We start from the raw sequence: 12,447 nt of genomic DNA on the forward strand, positions 1-12,447 counted from the left end.
AGCATTCAAATGAGCACTTTTCATCATTGATGAAATTGCATAGTAGCAACGGCATCTTTGACCAGTAAAGCCAAGCAAGTGCATGAAAACAATAAAAATTTGTGCATGCGTGAGGTATCCTTTTCACTTTTCAGAGGGAAAGATGAAAGGAGAAAAAGAGGAAAAGAAACATGTATTAATAGGTTTATGTGTGTGTGTGAGAGAGAGAGTGAGAATATATATGTAGTTTTCAAAGTCCAATGAGGAAAATATTCAGACATGTACGAGTAATTTTTTCTGATTGTCTCTTACCCAACTTTATAGACAAAACGAATGTTGGGAATCACCTATTTTAAGATATAATTAATTTAATTTTGTTTTCAACAGTTGTTTTAAGGAACTTATTAGAAACTAGAGTTCTTTTTAATGGATCTATGGTCTGTTTTCCTTTTGAGTTTTTTCTTTTCCCCGATATATCAATTTTCTTTGAGCAATTTTTTTTGGGGGTGCATCGTTCAGTTTTGAGAATGGAGAAAGTCTTTGCTGGAAGACATCTACCCCATTTACTAAGACTTTAGTTAAGTTGGATTGGATTAGTCAAATTCCTATTAATAAGATCCAGAAGTACATGCTTGAAGGATTAAGGTTTCAAGTATTTGGAAGTTATGCGGGATTAAGTTTTCAAGATGTGGAAAGCCATCCAATTTCACTGACCGTTCCATAATTTTCACTTTATGAGTTTATCCCATTGCAACTCAACGGCTAAAGAATTTGGTTATGGTTTTATTAGCTAAAAATGGGTGCAGTGCGTGAACTACAAATTGGTAAAGCTGTCAAATGAAAGATTCAACACGTCCCTGCGTGTTGAATGCAGCGCGTGGAGGGGGAGGGTGATTGTCATGTGACAAAGTCTGGTTGTATGGAGCTGCAGCACATGGGGGAGGGGGGCGTACTGAGTCAGCAAATAGGGGCGTGCTGAATGCTCCTCTATATATAACGCGAAGTTCGGTACCATTTTCATTGCGAGGAAGAGTGTTCTTTGAGTGTGTTGCTAGTATAATGGATGGTACCACAAACTTGGTAGTGTATTGCAACGGTGAGATTATACAGAATACTCATAAAGGAGTGAGGTTTGTGTGTCAGAATCTATTTTCGTTTGTGATTCCATGCAGTCATGCACTATGATGTTGCTAGAGCTTCAGAACGGTCTCTGTCAAAGTATGGAGAACGGTATGTTTGACGAGAGTAAGCAGTATTTTGTACTGGAATCCGGTTATAGTTTTTAGTGGTCTAATACAGTTTGATATTATGTCGATCATTGACGAAGTGAGTATGCAGAATATGTTCCAAATTCACCGGCAGACTCGGATGTGACAGCTACAGATTGAGCTGTATGTTGAGTTTGAAAACGGAGAGGCAGATGTGATTAAAAATGATTTAGATAGAGGATGATAGAGCTGCAGTGTACGAAGGAATGAACAGTGACAACAAAGAGGACTTCGAAGCCGCTTATGAAGCCGGCGACGAAGACGGGGATGGTGATGTGTGAGTCGAGACAGCAGCGGAGAATGAAGTGGTTCATTCCGCAGTTAGTTAACCAATGAACGTCCCACCTTTTATGCGTAACTTAGATCTTGACGCCATGAATGCACCGGAATTTCCGGAATATGCAAACATAGGTACGTGATGAGTAAATAATACGTTTTGTGTTTTTATATTTTGGATGGATCAATGAATGATGATATCTGGTTTCTGTAGGTGTTGCTGACCCTGAGGACGAAGAGTTTAGGATCGGAATGAAGTATAGTTCTAAAAAATCTGTCGTCATAGCAATTAGAAGTTACATTATCTTTAGAGGAGTTGACTACAATGTTTTCGAGTCCAAACCACAAACGTTCTATGCAAAATGCAAGACGTATGTGTGTGGGTACGACTACATAAGATTAACTACGAATTACATTAACGTAATTCTTAAAATTAAACCTAAACAACATAAACCCAAGCTTACTTCTTTCAAACCAACCAGTTCAATCCCTTGCCCATTATGCCCTAAGGTGCTGGTGGCTGTGATGCTAGTGACTGTGGGGCTGGTGGCTGATATGGATGATGAGGAATGTACTCCGACAATCTCAGCAGATGTCCGTACGAACCCACGTACCAATCCCGGTACTTTGCCGACGGTGTAAAGTCCTAAGTTGGAAGGGTGCAGATCCGGCAACCGAGTGTTTCGACGGTTGCCCATTCCTCAATCCATCCCCATGCAAAACTGTCCAGTCATAAAGCTGCACTCCACGAAAAGTGATGTAATGCTCTCTCGATGGAATGTCTCTTGCTACCAGCGGAGGGGGTTGTGCATACCCAAACTGACGCATCACTTACACACTCGAACGACACTAACAGAACAACGATGTCACACACCTCAAAGTGTCCATGTAACTCATCGGGTATGATCAACCCTTCATACGGCCGCCACACAAACTGGCACATATTATTAGAACATTAGAACCCTAGTATTTGGATACGGGAATCATACGAACCCTAAATATTTATCTCGTCCATGTAGTCTATTTCTTGCCTAAATATCGCTACGGTCTTCGATAACCACGCTGAGCTCCGATAGAAATGATTCCACCTGAAACATGGTTCATTAAAAAAATTAAAAGAGGTTACCCTCAATCAAATATGCATTGTCAATATAATGCAGAACTAAAATAGGAACTGTTACCTCATGGCAACGGGTATCTCAGCCGGTGGAAGGGACTATTTAGGTACAGGCGCAATACACGACAGCCGCTCCTATGTCCAAACAAACAACAGATTAAGAGGGTCATCCATCTCCTTAGTATCATATCCATGTAAAGATGCGCGAGACATGCTGACCCCTAACTATAAGTATGGATCCGCTCGAAATCGTGAAGCAACGGTAGATACTTCGCGTGAGTATATGCGGTCGACTTATCCGTGAGTAGGGTCAAACCCAATAAACAGAAAATCTGGCATCTGACTTATTTCTTAATAGACTCCTCGGTGTCCAATGGCTCTGCATCTTTGATACCCAGAATCTAGCTCATCTTTATATAAGATTTCGAAGAACTACTGACAACCGGTTCACGACCGATTATCGCGATGCTTTGACTCTGTAGGAAGTTGCTACTATTATCTGTCCAGCCGCTCACAGGTTCTCCATCAATGGGTAGGCCAAATATTTGAGCGACATCTTCCAGTGTCGCAGTAACCTCACCTATCGACAATACAAAGATATGGGTTTCTGGCCTCCACCTTTCCACCAAAGCAGCTAATAAGGGATAAAATCCTTTTATGAACCCAATGCTAGAGATGTGGTAGAATCCCGTTGAGCGTAAGTAGTTTTCGACCATCAGATTTCACGCCTACGGCGAATCTAGTTTACGAACCATCAAATTCCTATTTGGCTTGTTCAACAACAATATATTTATTCACTAAATATTAGTTTAAATAAATAAAATTATCAGAAATAAATATTTATAATAATAATTTGCATAAATAAAAAATATTTATTTATTTAAATATTATAAATAAATAAATATAAATAATATTTATTTTCAAAAATAAATAAAATATTTAATAATATTTATATTCAAAAATAAAAAAATTTAAATAATATTTATTTTTAAAGACAAATAAATATCATTATTATTTATATTTGAAAATAAATAAATATAAATNTAAGACTAAAATAATAATATTATATTTTTATATAATATTAACAACAACAAAAATTAAAAAAAATTAATTTAAATACATAAAATAATAAAATTGATCAAATTACATAATTGATCTTCGGTTATCGTATAATCACATACCATTTTTAATCACCACAAACTAATAATTTTTTTATATAAATTTTTTTTTAAACACACCTAAATCCTAACTCCGAATATAACACACATTCTTCACATTACAACACACCTAAATCCTAACTCTTAGTATAACACACACTGTTAGCTTCCCCTCTTCTTCACCCTATTTTCTTTTTCTTTCTCAATATAACACACACATTTTGTACCATATAACACACACTTAGTATTGTATAACACACACTACACATAATGCATTTCACTCAATTTATAGAGCTTCTTCAACGAGCTTCTTCAACGAAAGACGCTGGTTACCAAGGTGGGGCATTGTCCCCTGCAACCTGCAGGCTCCTCGAAAACGAGCAACACCAGAAAATATTCCATATCAAAAATAATTTCTGCAACTCAATTCTGATTTTCACTTTGGTGGTTTCTGAATATAATTCACTTACTCATATATAAACCCCAAAATCCTAAATCTTAACCAATAAATTCTTGATAACTTTGTATCTAAACATAGATTAGATTATATTTAAATGGCAAAAATGATGTTTATGTTTTATTGCATTATATTACATATTTAAATGGTAAAATTATGTTTGTTTAAAAGAAAAATAAAAAGAAAAAAAAAAGGAAAAAACTTATTTTTTATTATTTGATTGAAAAAAATAAAAAAAAAAGATAAAAACAAGAATGAATAAAATCCACTAATCCACCAATTTTTTATTTCTCTCTACTTCCAATATTATCTTTTCACTTTTTTTTCAATATATTTTATAATATAAAAGTAAAATTATTTTTTTACAACATTTCTTTCCTTCTTATTTTCACGGCAACAATACTCAAATTTTGAATACATCACAAAATCCTATGAAATATCCTCTCAAGTATCAATTTTTAAGTTGCTCACAAAATTCAAAGGATAAATGTATCAATTTTTAAGTTGCTCAAAAAATTCAAAGGATAGATGTAGATGCACAGGAGTAAATAATCACAAATCAGAATGAAGGACGCCAAATAAGAAATGTACATTAATCGAAGTTGCAAACATTCTACCACTAGAGAGACACAGTTATCATCACTCATGAAGGTCCAAATTCTTTCTAACATTTTTCTTTTTCCTTTCAAAGAATTATTACTATGAAAATGTGTTTAGATGAGATGGAGTTCACAAAAGAAAGAAAAAGAAAGACTTCTTTCAAAGGAGAACCTCAAGTCCACTCCACTCCATGGATGCCATTACACCATGTCATCACACCCTGAAACAAGGAAGGAAATGTACGAGATATTAACAACTAAAAAATCAATATACTTAGATAATTAAAAGTCATTTAATAACTGATCGTGTCGAAGACAAGAGTCAAGCTGAATTCTCAGATTCAAACGGCAAAGAATATATAAAAAGACTTAATAACTAAATTCCATTTCCTTTGGATTGTGCCATCAATAATATTAATACAAGTCAATAAAGGAAACTGATTTCAATACAATATCAGAAGAAAATAGTAACAGATTCAAACATAAAGAGGGAGAACTGCTGGCAGCAAATGGGGTTTTCAAGCGACACATTGGATGTGAAGAGATAGAAATTGATAGATTATATACACCAAATATCATCCGAGATAGTAACTTTGGAAATTTCAAATGTAACATTGATAATAATAGAGCAAATGATCATGTAGGAAAAGTTAAGTATACACAGCATTATAGGCGTTAATTATTGTACCTCAGATTCGGAGTTAGCAAACCTTTAAGTTTTGATGTTTCCCTAATATAAATAGAAGTATATTCAATTGAAAAACACAAAAACAATACCACTAAAAGGATAATTGCACATTCTCAAGTTTTAGGCGATAGGCTTGTAGTTGTTTCCTTTCCTAACTTTACTAATATTGTCTACTGTGTGTAAACCTGTAATACATAATTGGATAAGAATTCGCAGTAAAGCATCTAGCACAAGTCTCCAAAAAAGGATTAAGAACCCCCTCAACCCCAGAATCAAGGGACGTTAATGCAAAACCAAAATCAAATAGCAATGATAATTAGCATCTCAACGCATTCACAATTTAGTCTCAAAAAAAAAGTTTGACAATAAAACACTAAGTTAATAAACTAGAGATAACCATCAAATTGATTCCTCATGCTATGATTAATTAGTCCTCACTTTATAAATTGATCAAGATACTCCCTGCAACTCAAATTAGTCCCTCCATCATTTGACCGATAATGGTATTAAGAGAAAGCCGGGAACTAACCAATTAGATTATTAGCTCTAAGCCTCTAATAATCTACTATCCCTTAGGAGCCAAAAGAGGTCTAATATGCAGATCTGTTTGAAACAGTAATGAATAATGTGGAATCAGAACGAAATTCAAGGCACTAAAAAAAGCAAGGAAGAAAACCGACCACATCAACGAGAAGGATTAAGAGCCATGAGCAAGTTCTTGCCACCAGGGAGATAAGCAACATTGGGAGACTTGGCAAGGGTGGAGGCCACTTCCCTGGAGGCCTCAATCCTCCTCAGTTCAATCAGCCCCATTCCGGTCGCCGCAGTAGCCTCCGAGATCAGCTTCGCGGCCTCGCTCTCTCCCTCCGCACGGATGATGGCAGCCCGCCGCTCTTGCTCAGCCTTCATCACCACAAACTTTGACCGCTCCGCCTCTTGCTGCGCCACCTGCTTCTGCTCCACGGCACGCGAGAATTCATTTCCGTACGACAGATGCGTGATGGCGACGTCGTCAAGGACGATGTTGAAGTCCTTGGCTCGCCGGATGAGGCTCTCGCGGACGAGGGCGGAGACATGCGGCCGCTCCGTGAGGAGCTGATCGGCGTTGAACTGAGCCACCACGGCCTTGAGGACCTCGTTGCCGATGGAAGGAAGCACCTTCTCGTCGTACTCGAGACCGAGGTTCTGAACGATCGTGGGAAGACGGTCAGTGTCCGGGCGGGAGAGAACACGGAGGGTGAGGTTCACCATCTGGAGGTCCTTCGTGCCGGAGATCGACGAAAACGTGTGTGGCCGGGTGCGGATGTCGAAGATGTACGGTTTCTGAACCCATGGGATCAAGAAATGGGTGCCTTCACCTACCGTCTCGTCCAGGATGCCGCGGAACCTGTCAAATAGCACCGCGCGCTGGCCACCGTCCACCGTGTACAGGGATGTATTCACAATCGCCGCCGCCGTACCTAGACCGAAGGCGGCGCGGCCTATGTTGCTGAGGAAGGACACTGCTGCCTGTCTGCTGCCCATTTTTTTCCCGGGGAATCGACGGGTTTAGGGTTTTAGGGTTGAAGAGAAGGTAGAGTGAGGGTTTTTCTGATTTGTTGGTTTTTATTTGAAGCTGCGTAGGCTTTTTGTTACAGGTCTCTGTTTTTATGGGCCCAATTAATTTACAGCCCAATTATATGTAGAGTCCAAACAAAATTAAGAGACAATCAAAGGGGTTATATTTAAATGTGACCATAAAAATAACTGTCAGCTTCGTATCTCGCATCAAATCATAAAACAATTTATTAGTAATAAATTTTTAAATAGAATTTCAATTTGTAACGGATTAAGCTTAAGATATAACGAGGGAGTCAGCTCGAGCATGTCCAACCCCACCCAATAACCCAAGGAAAAAAAAAGGAATGACATAAATTAGAGTGAGGAGATTTCTTTTTGTTTGGATTAGGAATGTGTAGTTTTTTTTAAGAAATGATATAATACCATGAGACAATAAATTTGCATCATCAATGTGCTACGAAATAATAATATAAAAACCAAGCATGCATACATAAATTTTATTGTCTAAACGGGCAATCTTATTAGTACACTTACATTACACAGTACATACTCAAAGTTGAAATAAAATAAAAATAATACTCAAGTTCAGTGCTAGGGGTGCACATGGATGATGGGACCAGACTCGACCCGAAATATACACCGAGTCTATTTATTAGACCCGAACCCGACCCTAAACCCGATGAAACCAATACACTTTCGGGCCACAATTATACCGGGTGAAAACCGGGCCGTTAACATTACATGTAAAAATATTCAAATTTCCAAGACTCCAACCATTATTTAACATGGTAAAATTCACTTAGAAAAATATAACAAGAATCAACCATTTTTTAAAATTAAAGCATAACCACAATCAATACTAAAGCAAAACCACAATCAATACTAATATTGTCTAATAATATCAAATATTTAAATCAATACAAATAACACAATAGTATGCATTAGTCTAAAGTCTTATGCATTCTAAACATAAAACATTAACTTATAGTCTTATAATGACTAATAACACAAAATATTAAAGTTTACAATACTTAAATTCCACATAAAAATAGACATGATCCATCACTAATAACATAAAATATTAATTATGTATGATGACCGGGCCGCCGGGCCGACTTCGGGTGACCCGAGTCATGGTCCGGACCCGACCCGAAATAATGACCGGGTCTATTTTTGAGACCCTAACCCGACCCTAAACCCGATGAAATCACACCAAATTAGCCCCTAAAGTGTTCGGACCCGGGCCGGCCTTCGGGCCGGGTCTGTGCACCCTTATTCAGTGCAATAAAAGAGTTTGCCAAATCCTTTATCGGTAGTTGTAACCTCTGCCTTTACTCTGCATTCGGCAATAATACAAAGCGCGGTCAACATTGGGAAGTCAACTTTGGTCACTGGATTTTTTTTTTTGTTCCCCATCAGACCTAGGAGAAAACACAAAGCACACGTTAGCCCCTTAAGAATTTCCAAATTTCACAAACAGCCAACTATCCTCAAGGCTCACGTTGTATTTTTCTTTTCTAAAATATTATTTATTATTTCTACATTTAGCACTTGAAGAGTTGAAGTCTTGAATGAAGATGTATTGGTTAATAGAAAAATTATTTTTCATCTTAATTAGTTTTATTTATTATTATTAGACATGTTTAATAAAAAAAAATAAATAGTAGTATTCTAAAAAAAAGGTCAGATTAAATTTTCTAAGGGGAAAGAATACAAAACAATGCACTTACGAGTTTACGAAGGAAAACAACATTTGATTCGATTAAGCTCTCTCATTAAATCAACTATAGCCATTCTTTCATTTGGTGATTCCATTGAACAAGCCAGTCCAACTTTAAACAGTGAAATTAAACAATTTTCAACCCCAGGCTGTAATTGTTCTTCCATGGAAAGGATACAAGGGTCCACAATCTTGAAAATGTTACTTGAAATTGAAACTTCAACATATTTATGGAGATTGTGACCGTCCATGAACATTTCATCCGTGGGCCTCTTTCCAGTCAACATTTCTAATATCAGAATCCCAAAGCTATACATATCTCCTTCCATAGACACTTGATAACCCATTCCATACTCTGAAATAATGTAACCAAAGTAAATTTAGAAAGTGTAAACAAGACTTCGCTTTCGAAAAAAAAGTAAGGAGTGCAGTGCTTCCTAGTTAGTATGTTATTCTGTTAAATATAAACTATTGATATAAAATATGAGTTTAATTTTGATGTATTCACAGTGTAAAGTATTTTTATAATTAGATGTACATGTAAAACTAAGACAATGCTTTAAAATTAAATTCTATAAAATATAACAAATTCAAAGCAAAAAATATTTAAGGATGAGCCTTTATTTATATACCTGGAGGAGCATAACCAAAAGTTCCTTTAAGTCCAGTTGAGGTAGTTTGCATAGAAGAGTCTCCAATATTCTTCTCAAGTAGTCTTGCTAAGCCAAAATCACCCACATGAGCTACCATCAAATCGTCCAGAAGAATATTGCTTGGCTTTAAATCACGATGAATAATAGCTCGATCGCATTCATAGTGAAGATAATGAAATGCTGAGGCAACATCATTGATGATGTTAAACCTTTGCTCAAGGTTCAGTGATCTAGCAGCACTTTGATTTGCAATTCCTGTTGATGGATGTAACCAACTTTCTAGGCTTCCATTTGTCATGAACTCAAAAACTAGAGCCTTGAATTCTTGCCCTTTATAATCTGTACCTGAGCAACATGTTATAATCTTCACCAGATTGCGATGCCTAACATTCTTGAGTGCATTACATTCAGCAACAAAACTCTTCTCAGCACCTTTGGTTTGAAGCTTTAGGACCTTAATGGCAACAGCAACACCACTTTCTTCTAACTCAAGAGTTCCCTTATACACAGAGCCAAAACTTCCAGACCCTATCAAATTTTCTTCTGAGAATCCATTTGTTCCGTTGTGTAGGCTTTGATAGGAAACCTTAGCCAGCTGGTCAATTGTTGGTGAATCATCAGAAGACATTTTCTTGCTTCTCTTCCTCATCCAGCAAATGGTTAGGAGAAGGGATAAGAAGAAGAAAAAAGCACACACACAAACTATCACTACAACCAACTTGAAATTGTGGTGTCTCTTTGGTTTCTTAGCTTCAGAAGGGCATGGTGGCAAATGAAGCTCTGAAACACCCCCACAAAGCTTATTGTTTCCAATCATTGCAAACTCACTCACATTTTTGAAAACTCCTCCTGTCGGCACTTTTCCATCTAACATGTTGAAAGAGATATTGAGATACTCAAGTGAAAGGTTCTGCAATCCTTCAGGAATCGACCCTGACAAATGGTTTCGTGATATGTCTAATTCTCGGAGACCTTTAAACGAAACAAAAGAGGATGGTATGGTTCCGGAGAATGAATTCCCTTGCAAATAAAGGAACTCCAAACTTAAGCACTTTGCAACGCTGGCAGGAATGTTGCCAACTAGATTATTCTCAGAGAGATTCAGGAAATTGAGATTTTGTAGCTTTCCCACTTCATCAGATAGATTGCCACTGAATGAGTTTTGTGACAAGTCTAATAAGGTTGTTAATGAAGAAATGCTGAAAATCTCAGATGGTATGGTTCCGCTGAGATTGTTCTTGAAAAAACTAAGATGTTGTAAGTTCTGGCAGTTTCCTATACTTGAAGGAATGCTTCCTTCAAACATATTGTCTGACAAATCCAAGTAAAACAACTGGCTGAGGTTGCCTATAAAGGCTGGAATGTCTCCTAAGAGCTCGTTTTCACTCAACACTAATGCTCTAATGTTTTGAAACCTTCCAAAAGTAGTTGGAATATTCCCATTAAAACGGCAATGTTGCATGTGCAAGAGAGTTAAGTTAACCAGATTTCCTAACTCTCTAGGAATTTTTCCATATATTTGGGTATAACCAAGATAGAGACTGCTCAAATGTGTAGACAAATTACCAATGTAATTTGGCAACTGGCCTCCAAAGTTATTGAAAGATATGCTAAGAACGTACAAGTTACTACAGTTGGCCAATGGTTTCAAGAACTTCAAATCCTTAGTTGGAAATCCACCTAGATTGTTCTCAGATACAGTTAGAAGTCGGAGTTTTGTGAGCTTCCCTAGGCTTGGAACTTGTCCCACAAAATTGTTGTAGGCAATATCAAGTACTTGTAGTGAAGATGCATTTGTGACAGAAACCGGAATTGTGCCAGAGAAATTATTCTTTCCAATTTGAAAAAATTGAAGAATGGGAAGGTTGTGAAACATGTTGGCTGGCAAAGAGCCACCAATGTTATTGTATGAAACCGATAACACACTAAGAGATGACATATTGTAAAGACAAGACGGAAGTGTACTGGAAAATTTGTTCGAATCGAGTAATAAATATGTCAAGTTTTGCAAGGCACATAATTCTTGTGGAATATTCCCCTCCAAGTGATTAGAAAGCAACACTAGGGAAGTGAGGGATGTAAGATTACCTATGGATGGTGGGATTCTTCCACTGAAATTATTGCTCTCAATGAAAAGTTCTTTGAGCTTGGAAAGAGATCCAATTTCAATTGGTATGTTACCAATCAAATTGTTCCATGAGAAGTCAAAGTATGTGAGTTCAGAACAACTGGTCAAGTTTATAGGAATTTCACCAGTCAGAGAATTGTTATCAAGATAAAGTACCTGCAGGTGTGACAAGAGACCAAGCTCTTGGGGAATATCTCCATAGAAGCTGTTGTTTTCGAGGTTTATGTGCCTCAGAAAAGAGAGATTACTGAGTTGAGGAGACAGAGATCCATGCAGATAATATCCTGGTAATCTCAATTCAATAACTCTTTGTTGCTTGGGACTATTATTGCATGTGATTCCTTGCCACTTGCAAAAGTGGTTTGTGGTATTCCAAGAATCCAAGACTCCAAAAGGGTCCTTGGATATTGAATCCTTGAACTTGAGCAAAGCCAGATGATCACTCTCATTTCCTAGCAACAATGCGTGGGAACTACTACTACTAGTAGTGTTTGAGATAAACCACAGTAGTGATGAGTTCAAAGTGGTAATAAGAAAGAAGTGAATAATGTATTGCTTCATTTCAGGAATAATAATAAGAGAGGCTACTGGTTAGAGGTGTTTCTATTGTCCCATGCATAATGGTGCCAGTACTTAAATACGACTTGAGGCAACAATTTCTTATATTTTGATAATTCTTACCAATTTTCAATTTACTGCTAATATCTATGTAAAAGTCAAGTCAATTAACCTGTTCTCTTATGTATGGCCCAAAATGCATTATAGACCAGGTAATTACAATACAAATTAGTCCAAGTCCTAGAGAAACTTACAAACTGTTAAGTTGCATTCGACAAGTGATATAT

At 37.0% G+C, this 12,447-nt stretch overlaps 2 protein-coding genes across 2 annotated transcripts; both read right to left on the reverse strand.

Annotated features, from left to right (window-relative positions):
- Positions 1–4,819: 4,819 nt before the first annotated feature.
- LOC107487076 (prohibitin-3, mitochondrial) lies at positions 4,820–7,136 on the reverse strand. The gene is made up of 2 exons (XM_052262511.1): positions 6,222–7,136; positions 4,820–5,074 (listed from the first exon to the last, which is right to left on the reverse strand). Exon 1 carries the CDS (start codon positions 7,063–7,065, stop codon positions 6,226–6,228), a length of 840 nt encoding a protein of 279 aa, XP_052118471.1. The 5' UTR covers positions 7,066–7,136; the 3' UTR covers positions 4,820–5,074; positions 6,222–6,225.
- Positions 7,137–7,972: 836 nt separating this feature from the next.
- Positions 7,973–12,218, reverse strand: LOC107487042 (probable LRR receptor-like serine/threonine-protein kinase At3g47570). Its single transcript, XM_016107622.3, has 3 exons — positions 9,454–12,218; positions 8,832–9,176; positions 7,973–8,522 (listed from the first exon to the last, which is right to left on the reverse strand). The coding sequence occupies exons 1-2, from the start codon at positions 12,161–12,163 to the stop codon at positions 8,836–8,838; spliced, it is 3,051 nt and encodes a 1,016-aa protein (XP_015963108.1). The 5' UTR covers positions 12,164–12,218; the 3' UTR covers positions 7,973–8,522; positions 8,832–8,835.
- Positions 12,219–12,447: the final 229 nt, after the last annotated feature.

Source organism: Arachis duranensis, chromosome 5 (genome assembly GCF_000817695.3).
Source record: "Arachis duranensis cultivar V14167 chromosome 5, aradu.V14167.gnm2.J7QH, whole genome shotgun sequence".
NCBI lineage: Eukaryota > Viridiplantae > Streptophyta > Magnoliopsida > Fabales > Fabaceae > Arachis > Arachis duranensis.

What these genes read in the sequence shown, in the direction of transcription:
- LOC107487076 (XM_052262511.1), bottom strand. Translation starts at nt 7,065, where the DNA reads ATGGGCAGCAGACAGGCAGCAGTGTCCTTCCTCAGCAACATAGGCCGC.
- LOC107487042 (XM_016107622.3), bottom strand. Translation starts at nt 12,163, where the DNA reads ATGAAGCAATACATTATTCACTTCTTTCTTATTACCACTTTGAACTCA. An exon ending in TTTTGGTTATGCTCCTCCAG is followed by an intron (nt 9,177 to 9,453) that starts GTATATAAATAA and finishes ACATTATTTCAG; the next exon opens with AGTATGGAATGGGTTATCAA.